At 42.1% G+C, this 20440-nt stretch overlaps 1 protein-coding gene across 1 annotated transcript in view; it reads right to left on the bottom strand.

Annotated features, from left to right (window-relative positions):
• Positions 1–20440, bottom strand: part of LOC139277013 (teashirt homolog 2) — a 472086-nt gene that overhangs the window by 229013 nt on the left and 222633 nt on the right. The window contains exon 2 of the mRNA XM_070895015.1: positions 541–3641. Within this exon, the coding sequence (XP_070751116.1) occupies positions 550–3641 (3092 nt within the window). The 3' untranslated portion in view covers positions 541–549. The remainder of the gene's footprint in view (positions 1–540; positions 3642–20440) is intronic.

A 20440-nucleotide genomic window follows, 5' to 3' on the forward strand; every position in this document is an offset into this window, starting at 1 on the left:
AACTATTTTAAATGCTTTTCAGCACATTTTCAGCATTTCAGATATACTGCAATACTTCAGTGTTAAAATGCTAGGAATACCCACAACACGTCTGAATAATTGTCATTGTAAATAGCTGGAACAATGACATACATCTAATACAGGGGAGACCAGATTGAATTTTGTTAACAGTAAGAGTGATAAAAGGCACTTTATTATGCCAATTGAGAAACAAACATACATTATACAAAATTTCGCAAACACCCTGAATTTCTGAGACATATTATTTCTTTATTTATCCAAAGTACAATAAGCCACCTTCAATCAAGATGATGGTTTTGGCCTTTGGAATAAAAGTCTCTGCTTTATGAATATTGATCCAAGATATTTCCAATTAGAAAAATGAAAGAATTTTTTGAAAAGACTTATCGTATCACTTGACCACTACACTTCTCTGGAATACAGTTTGCTTAATATAACTTACAGTAACTCACCTTTCCAATTATGATTTAGACAATTAAATGACTTTGAACAGAACAGAAACAGAGTTTTGATGCTCACCTTGAGTTGCTACTCTTCCTCTAGTTCAGATACATACTGCGAATGATTCTCTGGTGACTTGCCATGCGTTTTGCTGAGATGCAGTTTTACTGCGTGCTTGCTAGCAAAAGTTCGATTGCAAAGATTACACTGGAACTTGCTGCCTGTGTCCTCATCTGCTACCAACGGTCCTGTTGACTTCTCAGATGTGACCTTTGACACTTCTTGCTCCCCTCTGGCATGCTGTACAGAAACTTTTGCCATATCTTTCATAGTGAAGCCCAAATGGGATTCTAAATGAATAATATAACTGGAAGGAGTCCTAAACTGTGAGGCACAATCATTGCAGTAGAAAATTGGGTGTCCTGTGTCTAAGTTCTTAAGGAATTTTGTTCCACCTGTCTTTCTCAGTTGATATTTTACATTGGCAAGCCAGTGACTTATGGTAGTCATGGTGAGTCCAGTAAACTTTGAAATATGCATTCGGTCTTGTGGACCTAGATCCGATAATAAATATTTGCCTTCACCTGTCTGCCACAGACTGGCAGCAAATTGGGCCTGCAAGATAAGAAGATGCTGGGGATTCCAATTTGACTGCCTACCTTTTCTTTTCTGAACTGGTAAATATTCCATCGAAACATCTTCAAAGCTCCTCACATCAGTCTCTAACCTTTCTGTTGTCATCTTTGATGAGGTAGAAGGTTTTGGTGTTGTACCTTTAGGGAGGACCTTTACCATATCAGCAATATCAGATAAAGCATGTTTGGAAGGTAACAAAGTAAAGGATTTGACCGGGTTTGATTGGGCAGTTTTGCCACTCTTAGATTTGGTGAGATCTATTGGCTGATCACTGCTTTCATAGTAATATCGATCAGCAAGACTAGATGGTTTTATTAAACCTAGCGGTGAAGCTGATTTCTCCAACAAACTTTTATTGAGTCTACAAAGCATAGTTACAGGGTCTGAATTTGAGTTAAGAGGCTTGGCAGCTTTGCCAAGATGAGTGTTCATGATAGACTGCAATGCACTAAGTGGGCTGACAGAAAGCTGCTCAGATGGGTGGTCTGTGATAACAGCCATTCCAGAGCAACCATTGGTTATTGAAAAATTTGGAGATCCTGTGTCACTTTTTATAGGCTCTTTCTTGAAGCTTTCCTTTATTTCTTCAGCATCTTTCAAACAAGGCGAAACTGTCCTTGGCAGATCAGTGGGATTCTCTGTTTTTATTGGGTTCTCACATTCCTTCTTACATGGTGAAACCATTCCAGACTGAAGATTTAACTTTGGATCCTTTTTCTCAATACCGCTTTCTTCCAACTTGGATGAAAGCGGTTCATGAGCTGGACTAATCGGTTCTTCCTTAATTTGGTCACTGTTGGGTTGAAGGGGTTGGTTTTGGCTACTTGTAATAACAGAGAAATATCTGACTTTTGGAGCTATTGGTTTCAGGTTTGGCTTAACTTGTAATATTTGAGTACCGAGTTGCACAGGTTTAATCATCCCTGGAAGCTGATAGGCAGCATGGATGCTGGGATAAGCACTCCAGCTTGGGCTTCCAGTTTGGGCTTTGTTGATGGCTGAAGTAACAGTGTTTTCAAGTGATTTAAGAATATCACCGCCTCCCTTTGAGCTCTCTTCTAGATCTTCTTCTCTTATGTATTGATATTGAAGTGTGGGATCAAACATCTTCTCTGGGTTGTCATCTTTGCAATCATCTTTATCTTTATGTTGTTTCTCTATATCTTCTGTTAAATCTTGCTTTTCTTCTTGGTTTTTGTTATCTTCTAGTCCTGATGGTGTTAGTGAATCTGGAGGCAATTTGCTGACTGGTGCCAAAGGTTGGATTTCATTCGATGGCCCTTCTGCGACTGACTGTGCTTTGTCCACAGCCAGAGGGTCAAAAACAATCTGTTTTCCCTTTTTTGATGCAGAGTTTGTTACCTTAAGAAAGTGCCCAGTTACCATCATATGAGCTGTGAGCTGCTGCAGTGTATCATGCGAGCTTCCACATTCCATGCACTTCAGGATTTGAGACTTACAGGCTTCAAATTGCCAGGTATAGCTGGCACCATTTTGATAACCATAGCGATTGTTAGATGACACATAGGGGTTTGAATTCTTTTGTGCTTCACCTGTGAATGTCCCTGCAACTCCAGTCGTTGAATCTGGCGAACAAGGCTGGTTGACTTCATGATGGGCTCGTTTTTTAGTGGGAGGGACTAACTTTGATCCAATAGGTGGCATTGGTTCCTTCAGAGGCACTTTCTGGTAATGTTTTGTTTTAATCATATGAACACTCAAGTCTTGAAGGGAATCAAATGAATGACCACAGTACATGCACTTTAAAACTTTCTGGGCATCATGCATTCCATCCATGTCCTGCAAAGCCCGTTTTCGTGACTTTGTCCAATTGTTGCTATGGTCCACTTTTGTTTTGTGGTTATCATCTTGGTAATGTCCTGTATCATTCATGTGCACAGTTAGCTCTACCAAAGTATCATATGCTGCACTACATTCTCTGCAGCGAAACCTACTGGCACCTGTGAAAACAGTCCCAAACAACTTGTTATTTTGCCTGTACAACTGCACTGAACTGAAAAGATTTGGTTTAGGCATTGGCCTGCCAGAGGATGTCTGTTGAAACGTTTTGGATAATGCATCTTGGTGCCAATCAAAACTACTTTTGGTGCTTTCATTGCTGCTTTTGCAGCTTGTCCTTTCAGTCTTTGATTGTTTGAGGTCAAATCCTAGACTTGACCAATATGAATCAGAAAGAAAGCTAGCATAAACAGCTCTCATTGCTCCTAAACTGTTCTGTTGGCCATTCTTTATCTCTCCATTTGATTGCTCTTCCTTTTCCTGCCCATCCCGGGAAGAAATACTTTTAAAATCAGCCAATCTGTCACTGGTGTCACTTATGTGTGATTCACACTCTGCATCCTGATTGGACATTGCACTGAGTGGAGAATTCTGGTAGCTATAACTGCCTTTGCTTTCTTCCTCTTCCTCCTCTTCTTCCTCAGTGCACATGTAACCATTGCCCTGTAACTCCTCAGCAGAAGGGCTGGCATCTTCTCCTTCTCTCAGTTCTCCTGTCTTTAAGTCTTCTTCTGGGACATAAACTGAAATACAAAGAAACATTGAATCTGTAATCAGCAGTAATTGAACAACAATCAGTATCACTGACACAAAGAATGGATTCCTCCCGATGTCGTCCCCAGTAATCTTCAATCTAACTTTCAGCAGCTCGATTAAATCTCCCCCTTCTGCACATCTGCTGAACCAGGCAGTAGTCTCACTCATTGCTCAGCAAGTCCATTGTTCTCCTTTTAGTCTTAACTCCTCTTTAATCATGCAAGGCAAAACGTTCATTTGATGGATTTGGTTGCAAAAAGATGAGAGAGGAGACAGATTCAAACTAATTCTCATTAAAAGAGCAATGCATACAACATAGTATTGCTTTTAAAAAAAACTACATACTTCACAAAAAGTCTGCATTTTACAGCTATTTTTTGTTAAAACCATCTTTTTTTCGCTAAAAGCCACAACATCTATCTAACAGCATCTGTCAACATTGCATACTTCTAAAATTTTAGTTTTTCATTTTTGTTTAGCCAGCTTTGTCACCATTAAAGTGATGGAAATCAATGGAACATTTTTCACAATCAGCAACTTGTATCAGCATCAAGCATTCTCAGGTCAGAGACAAAATGGCCACAGGCAAACTAGAGCTATCGCTGTACTAGCTCAAAAAACATGCCTTAACCTTAGTGTCAGAAATAATCTCGACTACATCAATGTGATACGCCTGGTGTAATTATATTTATTATAGACTGTTTATATGGACCGTTTGCCTAATACATAGTATTTACACCTGTTTCTCACACCAGCCATCCTCGTGCTCACTGAGTGAGTTTTTTTGTTCTTGAGTTCCAGAAAAGACTGCAACAAGGACAGTTATCTCTTGCAGTTGATTTATTTACTGGGAGCACAGATAAAATTGGGAACATTACTGGAGTACCAGTGGGTAAATCATGGATTTTCTCTAACCAAATGCATGATCTGGCAACTCAGGTTGAGCAATTATTGAATATGAACTTCTGCACAAAAGGAGAAACGTTTCAGGTGACAACATTTTCTGAAAGAGGGTTCTACCATCATGAGAAGTTTTATCACCGATAATCAGTGCTTACATTTTGGATGGACTTAGTTATTCTGATTTTAACACGGGGCAGGACTTGGGCGAGTGATACCCGAGGCGGGTGACAAACCCTCCCAACCTCAGCAGGAAGGGCCATGGGAGATTTTAACTGCTGGGCCTCATCTACATAACCTCAGTCCATCACCCGCTCGTAACCAGCAGGAAGTGGTAGCTGGCTAGTAGGCAGGGATGGAATTCCGGGTGCCATGCGTTTGCTGTCACAGACCAAAGGACTGATTCCAGCACTCAGGTAAGTCACCAGGTGGGGGTTTGGGAGGGTCTCGTAATCGGGGATTGGGGTGGGTGGTAACCCAGGGCAAGGGGATAACAAAACTTTCCTTGTAGGATCCAGAGCAGCAGATCTGCTCCCACTAGTCTTCGCAAGGAAAGTTTAAAAAAGTTACCTTTTTGAGCCTTTTCTGGCTCTGACTTCTCTTACTATTAGGTTGGCCTGGAGCAAAAGCCACAACCACTTCTGGTTAAAGTAACAGTTGGATGATGTCATCAGCATCCAATCTGCATGTTTAAAGAAGGACCCTGCCTTTTACCAGTGGGTGTCCTTCCATCCTGCTCAGAAGAGGTTAAAAGCGGAACCTGCGGGTAGACATCTGAACCTCGGTATGGAAGTTCCAAGGGTGGTTTTAAATGCCCTCCTGGTGTATTGAGATACAGCTGCAGCAGTTCTAGTGTCCCAGACATATCACTAATATCGTGTGTGGTACTGCTCCAGTCATAACTAATAGCCATATTTTCTTCGATATGCTTGAGGACAGACTCTGGATCGGAGCAGGCCATTTCTCATTGATTATCAATTTACCGCTGTTTTGTACCAAATTGTTGGCTGTTTTGTGCTATGGGCATGTTGCCGTTAGGAACTGGATTGATCAAACTGATTTCCTGCAGGATTCACACAACGAACAGAGAAGGAAAAAATAACACTTTCAATTTGGCTGTTTTAGAACCCAGAGTCTTTCAGAATGATTTAAATGTATGGTTTGTGACATACTAAAATATCTAACTCTTAAACATTTGATATATCAAGGTGTTTAAAACGTACCTTTTACCGAGCTTTGTTTCTGTTATAAAATCAATTGCTACCCTAATTAAGCATAACATTATTTCAAGAAGTTTTACTGAATCACCGAGTCCATAATGTAAATTTACAATGACTGTAGCATACACTGAATTGTGTGCTCAAAGTTTTCCCCAATGTCAAGGCAGATATAGTCGAACATGCCTTGCTAACTGTACACATAAAACCTCTAAACAAGCTTATAAAACAATGACACCAGTAATGTTTCACCAATATTTTAATTTTGACCTCTAGAAACATTGAGAATGTGTTCATTTACAGAGCTGAAATGGAATGGACACAGTATTAGTCAGTCATTTCACCTCCATCAATACTTTACTCGTCCTAGCCATAATCCTTCAACTTCCTTCAGAAGATCTTCCATTAGGCCTTTTGTGAGAACACCATGAGCACATTAAACATATTTTGTGTTTTCCCTTGACTAAATTGTAAATAGGTCATTTCTAAATACAGGTTAAGTTGCTTAAGGGGAAAAGTCACAAAAAAGCAATTTCATTGCCTTCTAAGTGAATTTTTTTCAGCAGCTCATGCCCACATCTGTGCATTATCCTTATCATTTGAAATTGTATTTAATAAATGGATTGATAAGAAAGTCTGTGCAGCTCTCCATGCTGACCACCAGTGTCGTGCCATTATCAGTGAAGGGCGGGAAGGGGAGGAGAGGGAGAATCATCCTCTTTTCCATTTTCTCTCCTATGCCTGGTGACAATCAGAAAAAAGCTGGCTTGATTGCCAATTGAAAAGGATTTGAACTGAGATGCTCTGAATGGGAGCTGAGCGTTTGATTACAAGTATCCGCACAGAATACATTTGTGGACCACATACATGATTAAACTGAATATATTCAATTCTTCAGAATTTTCAATTGCTATAGATTCTGGACAGACCAATAAAAAGTGATGCTGCCTCTTAAATTCACATTATTTTAGTTCTGAACCATTCTGATTTATTTTAAGATATAAAACAGAAAGATTTACAACTTAAAGTGCAGAGATTGTAGTCACTTTCTCTTCAAAATTTTATTCTGCTGCATTAAACTATCTCAAAAACCTTGCTACATCTTCACTTTGTTTTCACCCATCATTCTCCAGTGAATGACAGAACTTTATTAATTTTGAACGAAGCATCATTCAGATTTAATTAATCTTGTATCAATAACATATACTGATATATTTTGTACTTAATTCTTATTATAACTCAACTAGGTGAAGCTGGAAACAGTACTTCACATATTTCACCCACTGATAAAGGCTTCATCTTCTTAGAAATACTGAATGATTTGTTCAACTTTCAAATTATTTTCTTCACAGAAATCACTTGCTAAACTGCATTTGTGAAAACTTACAACCATAATGGGAAGTTTTCAACCCAGAAATTCAATGATGCCGGGACAGGCATTTAAGAGTCTAATATGGCAGGCAGCGTGAGCGCACACATTTAGTGCCTGAAGTGTGCCATTCGCCATATTGGTAAAGATTCCAGTATAGACGCCCAGGCCTGAAACACGGGGTTTACAGATGCAAATAGAGAGTTTAACACCTGTTTAAGGCCTCCTTCCCAAAAGCATTGAATGCAGCTGTCGCTGAGCCAGCTGTGCTCAGGATGTCCATGTCTACATGCTGATTGATAAAGGGACTGTAGGAAGTTGCCGCCGAAAAATACTTACCGACGACTGTTGCTGGCCCCATGCTTGGCTCCCGCCTGATCGCCCCCCTCGCTTCCGGTTACATTTTACCTGTGGGCTGCTGAAGGGGAGGCAGCAGGCCCAGCCAGCTTCATGCTCATAGAATCTGCGAGCTGCCATTAGATGCTCCACTGGCATCTGCAGATCCAAGGCAATATGCTGATGAGGCCTGAGGCTCAACTTCAGGTGAGCTACAGGTCTCCAGTTTCTTGTGCATGCTCCCAGCGAGCCTTCTATTTCAGGTCCGAAAATGGGCAGAAATGAATTTTTCCTGTTTTCTCTTTGCGCTGCACATAGCAAAATCAAAAATATGTTGGCCCTGAAATTCCAGTCGGAGGCTTCCTTCGGATGAACACCTCCAACCCAAAATCTTTCTATGAATATACTTGGTGGTCCCGGAGGCACCTTCGATTCCGGTCGGAGACCTTCTTTTCCCGCGCATCGCAGAGTGTCCACGTCTTTGAGATACTGACGGGGAAGCTGGAGTCACTTGGGCCTGGACAACCAATCACAGTAAAGTATTCTCATTGATAATAATAGGAACTCCGTATCTTTGTGTTCCCATTACTATCAATGAGAATAACCCCTAAAATACCCAAACACAACATAATAAAGAAAAAAACTTACATATTTAAAATGAATTGAAATTAAAGTTAATGAAATGTTTTAGAAAAAATATTTTTTGGGGAATTTTTTTTTTTTTTAACGTATTTTATTTAGGGTTTAAAATAAACTTACTTTAATGGACAGGGTTTTTACTATAAAAATGTGTTTAACTTTAATTTTTTTGTGTTTTAAAACTCTTAAGCTGGTAAAAATAGGCTATGCGCCTGCTTTTTACCAGGCGTAAAAGTTTCAAGGACATTCGCTGGGCAAGAGATGGGCAAATAGTCCAATCTCGCCCGCGTGAATGTCCTTGCTGTGGGGATGGGGAAGGTCTGTCAAGAGCTTGACAGACCGGAAAGGACGGTTTTAGGGGCATGCACATTGTGCACCGAAAACCAGCTTTTGTGAGGCCGAGTTTTCACTCTGTTCCTTCTAAACATATTTATGATTTTACAACTCAAAGTGCAAGATGAAGGGGCGATTTTCATCAATGCGTTCAGGTGCTAACCATCCTCCGAGATGGCCAAGATTGGGTCTTAAGTTGCACTACCGGTTTAGCCCACATTTAACGCAAGATGCTATCTTGGTAAAGGAGTTGAAGCCTGCGCCGGGAACAGCCGCCCAGAGGATCATTGCCACTTAAAATGCCTGCTGTGCTAGCGCTTGTCCCAATACCTATTCCTAGCAGCAACGACATTGATGTGGATGTCAAGCGCTACTTAGAAACATAGAAACATAGAAAATAGGTGCAGGAGTAGACCATTCGGCCCTTCGAGCCTGCACCGCCATTCAATGAGTTCATGGCTGAACATGCAACCTCAGTACCCCATTCCTGCTTTCTCGCCATACCCCTTGATCCCCCTAGTAGTAAGGACTATATCGAACTCCTTTTTGAATATATTTAGTGAATTGGCCTCAACAACTTTCTGTGGTAGAGAATGCCACAGGTTCACCACTCTCTGGGTGAAGAAGTTTCTCCTCATCTCAGTCCTAAATGGCTTACCCCTTATACTTAGATTGTGACCCCTGGTTCTGGACTTCCCCAACATTGGGAACATTCTTCCTGTCTTAAAGGGATACTCATTACTTCATGTTCACTTGAAATTTTTTTTTTCCCTTAACGCTCCTATAAAGTGCCTTGGGATGCTTTATTACATTAAAGGCGCTATATAAATATAAGTTGTTGTTGCTGCTGGAGCGGTGAAGCGGACCTTTGAAACAAATGGGGAGACTCTCTGGGACAATTTGTCAAGACTTTATCAATACTCTAGCAATATTTATTCCGGAAATTTTCTGAGAACCTCACCTAAAAAGAGTAAAGTGCTGTGCTACTCCAGCTTATAGGAGTCACCAGGGGAAAGGGAGTGCTTGCTCATGGACATCTTGTTAGGGGTCCCCCATGGTCTGGACGAGGAATAGGAGGAGGACAGAGGCTAGGCAGCGCAGCACCAGCTGCTGCAGGAGAGGGGGGACAGGAAGACGAGATTGCATCCTTCCTCCCTGTGGGTAGAGGACATCCCTCCTGTCTGAGAACCTGTCCACCCTCTTCCTCGGTCCCCGATCTATCCTGCAATGTGCCGGTGTGTGTCAGCTAGCGCACTCCACACCTTCAATGGAAGTGGATGCTAGGAGCCCACATAAACTGCTCCACAAAATTGCATTTAATCAGCAATTGAGTGCTAAATCTGCAGATGTCTGGTTTAACAACTCTAGGCAAGTTCAAATGATGGTAATCAACAATTAGGACCAAAATTATGTGCTAAATCCAGACTTTCAAACAGGCGTGTCTTGTTAGCACTGAACCCACTTAGCGCCTATTTTCAGGCTTTGGCCAAAATAAACTCCGAAGACTTTCCTTCAAGATAGATTCAAAGATATCTACAGAAATAAATAACCTTTTTTGAATGGGTATGATCCTCTAACTAGCGAGTTTTTGGAGCGGCACAGCTCTTCATAATGGTCACCAATGCCTTGATATCCCATTATCACTATTCCCCTTATGTTCTACATAGGAATGCTAGACGTAAATTGCTAGAGCGATAAGAGAGTAAAGGTTATGGGGAACGGGCATGATCAGATCAGTCATGTTCTTATTGAATGGCGGAGCAGGCTCGAGGGGCCAATTGGCCTACTCCTGCTCCTATTTCTTATGTTCTTCTGTTCTAAAAAGACAAATGTCCATCTAGTTCACCTTCTACCATCCTGGTATCGTAGGATACAACAATAACGGAGTTGTTGACTAATCATAGCAATCAATCTCTGCAACAGACCCAGACGTGAGGCGAGGAAAGCCCCAGTGGTGGAGAGTTTTTGGAATCATAGATCCAAGGTCACCTGTTCCTCCCAAGCATGCTACACTTATAATACGTTATGTCTCAAATTACTCCAATACCGTATCCTAAAGTATTATTTTCTGAAAGAAATCTGTCTAATTTGCATTTGAATGAAGCAGTACTATCTGTTTCCACCAACTTCTTAGAGAACCTGTTCCATAAATTTACCACGAACTCACTGAAATAATGGCTCCGATATTTACAGGGAGACGGGGGAAACCTGGAGAGGTCGGGGATGCAAATTTAACGGCGGGACCTCATGAAATGTTTTCCTTCTGTTTCTGGGCCGACAACCGACCAGATTGACAGGCTGCCTGGCTGATTAAACGAGCGGCAGGAGCCCACAGTTTGGGACCCTTAGGGACGGTCTCAGGAAATCGCGGAGCAGGCCGGAGATCGGGGGGTGAGGTGGGGAGGGTCGGCTGATCGTGGAAGGGGCTAAAGAGAGGCTGCGGTCGGCAGAGGGGAGGGCAGAATGCTTCTTTGAGGGGCTGGGGGGAGCATTCCTGCTCAGCCGAGCCCACAAAGAGTGCTATAAAAAGTACTTACCTTCTGGAGCCGGCAGCTCCCACCTCCCTTTCACTGCCGTGTTTCCCTGGGAAATCCGTCCGGCAGCAGTTAAATTCAAATCAGTCTCCCAAGTGCGCTGTAGGAGCCTGATTCAAATATGGTAAGGAAATTTCCCGCCTCTTCAAGATGGGACACATGCACGCCTCGCAACCCGCCACCATAAAAACGGCACCGGACGCATATGTGTCAGGTTTAACCCCTCCCACCACGTGGCCAATGTTCCCGCAGATGAGTTTTGAATTTACCCACCCTTAAATGCAGGCTGTGTACTCTAGTTCTGCTGGTCTGAAACAACTAGTCGTGGTTTACATTATCTCGTCCCTTTAAAATCCTAAAAACAGCAATCATATCAACTCTCGTTCTTCTTTTTTCCAGTGAGAACATGGCCAATTTACATAATCACTCATCATAATCCAATACCTCCATCCCTCAATTATTTTGGTTGCTTTCTTCAATCTTCTTTCAATAGATGCAAGATCCGTTTTGTGCTGCTGCAACCTGAGCTGTGCACTGTATTCTAAGTGCGGTCGCACCAATGATTTATAAAGTGGCAGGATTACCTAACTCTAATGACCTTTTAATACATCCCAACATCTCACTGCCACCTAAGATTGTTGTGATAGCTTCAATCTACTGCCAATCAGGACTCCCAGATCTTTTCATGCACATTATTTTTTTCCCTTTAAGTAATGGTCCCTTCCTGTATTTTTATGTCCTCATATGAAGCATTTTGCTTTTCTCTACATTGAATTTCATCTGCCATCTGTCTGCCCAATTCCCAAGTATATTCATATCCTCCTGTAGCTTATCCTGTTCAGTTTTGTCCACTTTCACTAGCTTTGAGTCATCAGCAAATTTAGCCACTGTGCTTGTGACTCCTACCTCCATATCCTTTATGAAGATATTAAACAAAAGAGGTTCCTGCTGGACCTCACTGGTCACACTCTCCCAGCCTGATGACAATCCCTGCACCACTACCTTCTGGGTTATATCAGTTAACCAATTACATATTCACTGTAAAATATTTCTACTGATTTATGCTTTCTTTATTTTCAGTACCAGCCTTTGCAGAGGAACTGTATCAACCACCTTTCTGCAATCTAAGTACACTCCATCCATTGCCCTACCCCTGTTCAAGCTCATTTCTCTTACCTCAAAGAAAAACTGTAAGTTAGATTGACGAAACCTCCCCTTCATGAATATTGGCTATTTTTCATGATTTTATTCCCCAAGTATTCAGTGATGTCTGAAAGTGTACATGTGTATCACTGTAAGCTGAACTAGAGAAGAATAGCTGAAGAGCAGTTTTTCAAATTTTGAAGAAGATAAATTTGACTCCTAAACATGTAAGCTTTCTGTGAAAACCTGAAGCTTTGTGTCTATAAATGAAAATAGTTAACCTGACCCACATGATGTAGGTGAAAATATAAGAGATAATTTTGTTTTCAAAAGTCTGGAAAGAGCAAAAATAGGAAAATCCTTATAACACTACATGGCCTACTTCATGATCACCAATATGATTCTTATGTCCTGCAACATTATCACAAATGCTTCATATCCTACATTGTCTTCACTAGACTTCCTTTATCCCCCTTCACCTTCCCCAATATCCTGTTAGCCAATGCTACTATTCTCCCTATGTTCTGCAGGAGCATCGCTAACCATTGAACTCAAAAAGAATAGTTGATCCTGGACTGTATAATTGTCCACTCACTATACTCCCCCCATGATAAGGCAAACAGAAACATTTGGTCAATCTGAACAATTTTAATGTTCAAAGTTAACACAACTTTTATTCATACTTATCGGCTAATCATCTGATTTAATTATTTCCCCCCGACTTTTCCTCGCGCTTGCACCCCCATCCACTATTCCTAATTCAATGGCCATTGGGAGAAAGATAAAAAGGCTTAGATTTATATAGCACCTTTCACGACCAAAACACTTTACAGCCAATGAAGTACTTTTTTTCCCCCAGGAGACCAGGAATGGTTAAGAAATGACACTGAAGCTATAAATTTATAGGATGGCAAGAGTTTTAAAATGAAAGGAAATTGTCTTGAAAAAATACAGGGGTGAAAGAAGGATCTGTGTCTGTTGGGTAAATATTTTTGAAGGAAGAGATAGTTAAATTTGGAGCACAACAATTCCAAAAGAATAGTATGATGTACTTCAGAGAACATGAATAAAATGAATCATCAAGACAGGATGAAACAGTTGTTTAAAGAAAATATGAGGGTTACACAAGTTTCATTTCAGTCTTGCAACTTGGTGGATAGGAATTGTAGTGGACTTTTTTACATTTGTGATATTAGATGACTTCTCACATTAGGAGATTCAAATTCCTTTAGACCCGTTTTTGGGTCTGAAATTGGCCTTGGGTCTCATTAATATTAATTGGACATATTGTATCTCCACAGGCAGCTCACCTAGTTGAAGAAAATAAATATCGGGCTGCAGGATACTGTGGAGTTACGGGAGCACCTCAATCCTAAAATGGGTCAGGGAGTTTAAACCAAAAAAAAGAACAAGTATTTCTATTACACATATTTTTTAATGAATAAAAAAGCTTACAAAGTTGGAGTTTCTGCAACAGATCTAAATGAGATGAATTTAATGCATCACCAATTAAGCCCACGCAGCATTATCGTATAGCTCAGCTATCCCATAAACGTCATGGCATTTGTAATAAATGTCATCAAAAAAGATGGCAGTAAGACCAAAACAGCTCTCATCTTTTTATGCGAATATAAAAATGACACTGCTGCAATCAAATTGAATTTTTAAAAATGAAATTGCACTGATACTGTGTAGAATTAATCTCTCATTTTGAAATATCTTACAATAGAGACAGCTAAAAAAGGTTGTTGTCTCTAGATTTTTTAAGTAATTCTAGCCTACTTGCCAGGACATAACCGATCCTGTGATTATGGCTTGCTGTGTACGCTTCTTTTAAATAATAGTACACAAAAGCCGATCCCACAAGTAGGTGTGGTGGTAAATTCTTTTTAAAATGTGTCAATAGAATTCATGTCTCAGGGAGTTAAGGAGAAATTAAATTAATTCGTACAAATGTGACAGCATGTTCTCAATTATGTATTAGGCCCCGAAAATTAATTACTCCCTTCCAATTTTTTTCTTTGCTTTAAAGCATGAAATGATTTATGTAACAGAAATGAATCTATTACAACAGGAAGAGCTAAGTTTATACCATACTTTACTCTAACAAATCCACTGTTGATTCTGCTCAGCACGCAAAGCTGACTGGCACTGAGTGAACCGCCCCATTTTACTTTGAGAGAAACTGACCCAATCCAATGAACCAGGAATGAATCATTAAAATTACTTCACATGTGTAAACCAACAGCAGGTGTGTCATTTAACTGAGGTGCACCATTTAACATAACTGTAGTAAATATTTACTGGGGAGAGTGGAGAGAGAAACAAAACTAGATTAACTCTAGACAGTCAGACAAGTAAGCATAAGTCTTCCGGGTAAAATGTGGATGACCTGGATTTTTTCAGTGATTATGGGCTGAAATTTCCCCATGAGTTGCTTTTTTTTGGAGCAACTTGATTTTTCTGGACTATCTTTTTATTTGCAATTCTGGCCATTTAATTTGCGCCAGTGTGAGTGAGTTACTTAGGTTTTATTTTAGTTCAGTTTTTTTTTCAAAAGGGGGCGTTCCCAGCCACTTACCCCTGTTTTAGGTGTTTGGCCAACAAATAGTTACTCCAAACTAACTTTGGCCAGTGTATGTTACCTCTTCTGTCCACACAGAAAAACCTTACCTAGAGTTAAGGAATCGGCGCAAGTAACTACATTTAAAGCACCACCAAGCACCAAAGCACAAAAAGTAATAAGCAATGAATTAACAAATTAAAAAATAGAAGGAACACAGCACTTAAAGCACCAAGACCAAAGTAATAAGCAATCAATCAATAACAAATAAAAAATAGAAGTCCTACCAAAACACGGCCCGAGAAACAGCAGGCCGCTGATGAGAGAGACCATTCGGCTAGGGCTGGGGGGGGGGGGAGGGGGGGGGAGACAGGAGAGGGGGAGAGGAGGGGAGGAGAGAGGAGGAGGGGAGAGGGAGTGGGGAGAGAGGGGGAGGGGTGGGGAGAGGATGGGGGGGAGGGGGAAAGAGAGGTGGATCAAATGGTACAAATCCTCTGGAAGGGCTGGAGCCAGCCCTGAGGATCTTGTTCGCCCGAGACACGGTGGATGTTCCCTCTACTCAGGCACATCTGTTCCTGCTGTTGGGGCCGCTTAGTGGGCTGCCTGCGTGACGCAGTTACTCCCATCCTCGCTCATAGAGGGCCTGGCTTCACGTTTTGGGCACTGATCTTGGAGGGCTTTAGTGATGACAATGGTCCACAAACCCCTTCAAAGTCCTGTAAGAGTTTGGCACGTCTAGACTGATGTCTGGCATGGCATCAAACACCCGCATGAATCCCCAGTTCATCTGATTGAGAGTTACAAACCCAGACCCCCAGAAACTCTTCAGGAGTTTTACAATCAGGTCAGAGTTGACACAACCTGCAAAACACACCCTGGAACCAATTGGAAGAATACGGAGGTAAGAAATCGGCGCCATATTTGTTCTACAAAGTCCTAGCAGAGGGGGCAAACTTGGGCCCGTAGACTCTACAACCCAAGAGGCAGTGGGAGGGGTTATGACAGATTGTATATAAAAGTTTGACTGAATCAAGACACTTATACCAAACTTAACAAATTATGTAAAATAAAAAAATATATTTTTAAACTTCTCAAGATCAGGGAAATTCCAGTGTCCAAGAAGCAGTTGAGGCTAGCTCATTGAATGTTTTCAAGTCAAAGATAGATAGATTTTTAACCAATAAGGGAATTAAGGGTTACGGGGAGAGGGCGGGTAAGTGGAGCTGAGTCCACGACCAGATCAGCCATGATCTTATTGAATGGCGGAGCAGGCTCAAGGGGCTAGATGGCCTACTCCTGTTCCTAATTCTTATATTCTTATGTTCTTATGACCACCTAGTTTTTAAAAAAAAGTTTTCAAAAAAAAGTTTTCAGTTCATACATGATGCTGAAATCAATACCTGTACTAAAATTACATTAATAAAGTTATTCAAACATTAGGAATAGCTTTATTATTGTAATAGCCTTCAACTACTACTAAACTTCCTGCAATAAACCCTAAACTACAATAAGCATTAAATATAATGTTAATTAAAAATAAAAATAAACATACAATTCTGCTGGCTCTATCATCCTTGCCCATTTTCCCTTCCTTTTCACTCTGTCCTTTTTAAATATTCATTTTACCTTTTTTCTATATAATCTAACCTATCTTTTTTGATTCTATATAGGGCTAGACTTTCGGTATATATTCGCCCATTTACCGCCTATATAATCACCGAGATTCAGTTTATCGCCCATATTTGATGATAAATGAAAACTACCGCTTGATTATCGGCGGCAAAACTTTCGGCATACAGGAATGAGCTGAACCGTCCGCCCATTTAAAAAATATAAAATCTGACGTCATCACTTGTGCAAGGTCCAGAATACTGTTTTTAATAGAAACTAACACCCAAATATCGCCCAGATTATCACCGAGCGTTACTTTCGGCATTTCGCCCATATTGCGCCCAAATGATCGCTCGCCCAAAAACACGCTCAAGAAAAGCTGCACTCACCTGACCTTAACCCGGCAGCATGGAAGCCATTTTGTAAATCGGAGGAAGTTTAATAAAAGGCTGCTTCAAGTTGATGGGAGCATTGAACTAATTTGTGAGTGATTTGAAGGGCGTTTTAGAATCTTTTCAATCATCTAATCACATTGTGGTCAATTTTGAGGTTATATTGTGATTGTTGAGGACAATTTAAGAATTTTGAAGACAGAGTAGGGCATTTATAGTGATGAGCCCTGTAATTTCTCAGCCCCAGTACTGATGACTAATGCTGCAGGATAGAGATGGGAGAAGGTTCATTGAAGAGCTTATGGGCCCAAAGAGATGGCAGACTGCTGAGGAGGAGGAGACATTACACCCAACGCATTTACAGGGATAAGCAATCATACCTGGACTTGTGTTAGAAGGCTGCGCTTCCGAAAGGAGGTCATCAGTGAGATATGCCAGCTAATTAAGGGTGATCTGCAGCCTATCAGCACCATCAGGACCGCACTGCCCGTTGAGGTTAAGGTAACTGCGGCACTTTCTTTCTATGCATCGGGCTCCTTTCAGGCCTCAGCTGGTGACATTTGCTGCATCACTCAGCACGCCATACATTGCTGCATTCGACAGGTGACTGAAGCCCTTTACGCATGCAGGATGGACTTTATAAACTTCCCTATGACCAGGGAGGCACAGAGTGAAAATGCTTTGGGGTTCTCGAGAATAGCAAACTTCCCCAAGGTGCAGGGAGCAATAGACTGTACGCACATCGCCCTGTGAACACCTTTTCAGGATGCAGAGGTTTATCGTAACCGAAAGGGATTTCACGCCCTGATTTTGCAGCTCATTGTCAACCACAAGCAAATAATCATGGTAGTTACACAGTTGCAAGACTTTTCCATCAGCAGCTTATAAATGAATGCTTTGCGTGAACTTACAGTGGTGACAGTTAGCTTTGCGTGAACTTAGGTTGGTGACAGTTATAGTTGCGTTACGTTTCATCCTTGCCTTGCCTGGCCATTGTTTGCAACCTTTGTATTGATTTTTAACCTGATGTTATTAGAAGACACTGCACAACAATTGTAAAATTAAATAAAAATCTTTAATAATTTAACAATTGAGGTAAAAAAAATTTTAAACAATCTATATAACACCCATTCGCCACCCCCCCACCCCCAACAGTCACACAACAATAAATTTTCAATAACGATAAAAATATAAAAAGTACAAAAAATACCCCCCCCCCCCCAATATTCAACAAATTTTTAATAATAACCACCCCCCCAACAGTCAACAATTTTAACAATAAAAATTGTAACAAGAATAAGGCCTCCCCTCCCAATCAAGTGAATATATCCCTACCTGCGGCCACGCTTCCCTCAACCTCTACACTTCCCTCTACCACCCCCTCATCGTAACCCTCCCTTTTCCACTTACGCTCCCCCTTCTATCCCCACTAACGCCAAGTCGTCTTGCAGCAGGGCATTTTGAGCGCTGCTGCTGTGAAAGGGGGAGTGGGGGAGGGGCAGTGTTGTTGGCAGGTTCAATTCTTGGGCCCCAGAAGAAGATGCTTCCGAAGAAACGTCTTCAGAGTCAGAAGCAACTGCTTCCTCCTGACTCGCATCTGTCAATGTTGGTGGTATGGCACCTTGGGGTGCAGTGCCGTATCCCGAAACCATCGCCTGCTACATGGCATCGACGGAGTCGGCCGTTCGCTGCATTGTTGCAACCATCTGCCCCATGTCCTCCGAGATTCGCGCAGATAGTGCAGCAATATTGCCGGTCAACCCACCAATCACTTGGAGGAGCTCTCGACCAATATCAACCCTCGCCCACGAAAGAGACACTATGTCCTGGTTTACATCTGCCTGTTGCAGCATGTGCCTACCTCACCGACCCAACCTCTGCGGGGTCGGCATGGGCACTGGACCAGTCGGAGTGCCCTACTGCAAGCCATCCATTGAAGATGTCGTGGCCGCAGGTACTGCAGACCCTTTAGTTGATGCCTCAACTGGCGCAGAGCAGCATGGTTGAGGCTCATCATCTTCCTCAGTTGTATCTTTCCCCGCAGTCAGCACGATGTGTAGCAAGTGGAGTGATTCTCCAGGGCCCTCCAGCTTTCTACGTTGCGCCTGGGGAGCTAGAAAACATAATTGAGGTTAGTAGAAGAGAAGGGGAGGCATGAGAATGCTTACGCTGCGCAGGCATATGTACGAGGAGCAACAATACTGCAATAAAATGAACGACAGGCATTACATATAATTAACATGAGAGTACAGAAGAGTACAGAAGCTGCATGCATAACATTACATCATTCAGATATTATAATCAATCGGCATTAAATTACTTTAAATTATCACTGGTTTATACATTACTCACGTGGCGCAACAACGGGATCTGCACCAACACGGGTGGCAGAACAATTATGCGCCCCTACAACGGCTGAGGCACGCTCCTCCAGATTGGTTAACTGAAAAAGATCCGCAGGCCCTCCTCCGGTCCGCCTGCGCTCCGCCCGATTCTTAGATATCTTTTTCTGCAAACGTGACAAGAGCATGGCATAAGCTAATTGCCTAGGTACTATTAAGGAAACACACACATATTGTAATCCACAATTAGTCATCGCACATGCGTTAACGTTATATGCTAATATGGTTTGTATGCAATTGATGCATGGTTATAACATCTACATTCAGGGAAGAAATTTATTAAGATAGTGGTTAGGAACTAATACGTGACTCCAATCCCCTCGCTTACAATCCCCAGGAAAGACCCCATCCACGGGCCGTGCCATTCGCCACCTGAGGGGAGGTAGTTGGGTTATTGCAATCGATGAAGATCCCCGGGGGGGGGGAAATCAGGACCGCTGATGAGCTCGGCAATGACTGGACCATGAGGGGAGGGGGCACCCTGTCCCTGGGCTGTGCTCGGAGACCTCCGTGTGGCCAGAGCTAATGTCCCAAGTGTCCCAGGGCAGACAGTGAACCAGGGCAGCGCTTCCCCAGTCCAGGCTGGGTCACTGTATGACTGACAGCAGCCGGAGAGACTCACTGTCTGGGCAAAGCTGACCGGACCTCTCAGCGCTCAGTCATGCCCCTATCCACCAACCCAACCAAGAAGGAGACCGTGCCCAAGTTAAAGAGTTGCTCGCAGAACACAAGCAGTGATATAATTTAATAATTCTCCTTCTAAACTAAAGTGGTAGAAATGCCGAGTGTTTGCAGTCTGTCTGTTTCCAGTCATTCCTTTGACCCCAATTTTCGATCAAAGCGTTTAAATAATTGGTACTGTTGATTCGGTTTAAGACATCTCAGCAAAATTACGAATGCATATTTGCACGGAATGGTTCCTGGGACACCTGACCTCCCAGAGTTAGAGTCCTGGGACACCTGCCCTCCCAGGGTTAGAATCCTGGGGGCACAGGTTCCGACCCCAGTCCAAATCTTAACAGGGATGCTACCCAAGATTACCCAGCTTAATTACAATCCGGCAGATTTGCATTCTAATTAATGAGTCAGTGCATCATTACAATTATAAATGTAATAATTTAATACTTACTCTTGCAGATGCCACCAGACTGTTCCAGCGCTTGAGGCACTGGTTTGGCTCTGTCACGTAATGGGCTGCCGAAGTTACCACTTCGGCGATGTCCGCCCATATTCGCTGGTATATCCGGTCGAAGGGGATGGTTCCCACGCCCACCCCAGGTTAATTGGCCCCACCGAGTCTTCACCTCGTGGATCAGAGCTTCGTTGGCTTCATCAGAAAAGGCCTTC

Source organism: Pristiophorus japonicus, chromosome 12 (assembly GCF_044704955.1).
Source record: "Pristiophorus japonicus isolate sPriJap1 chromosome 12, sPriJap1.hap1, whole genome shotgun sequence".
Lineage (NCBI taxonomy): Eukaryota > Metazoa > Chordata > Chondrichthyes > Pristiophoridae > Pristiophorus > Pristiophorus japonicus.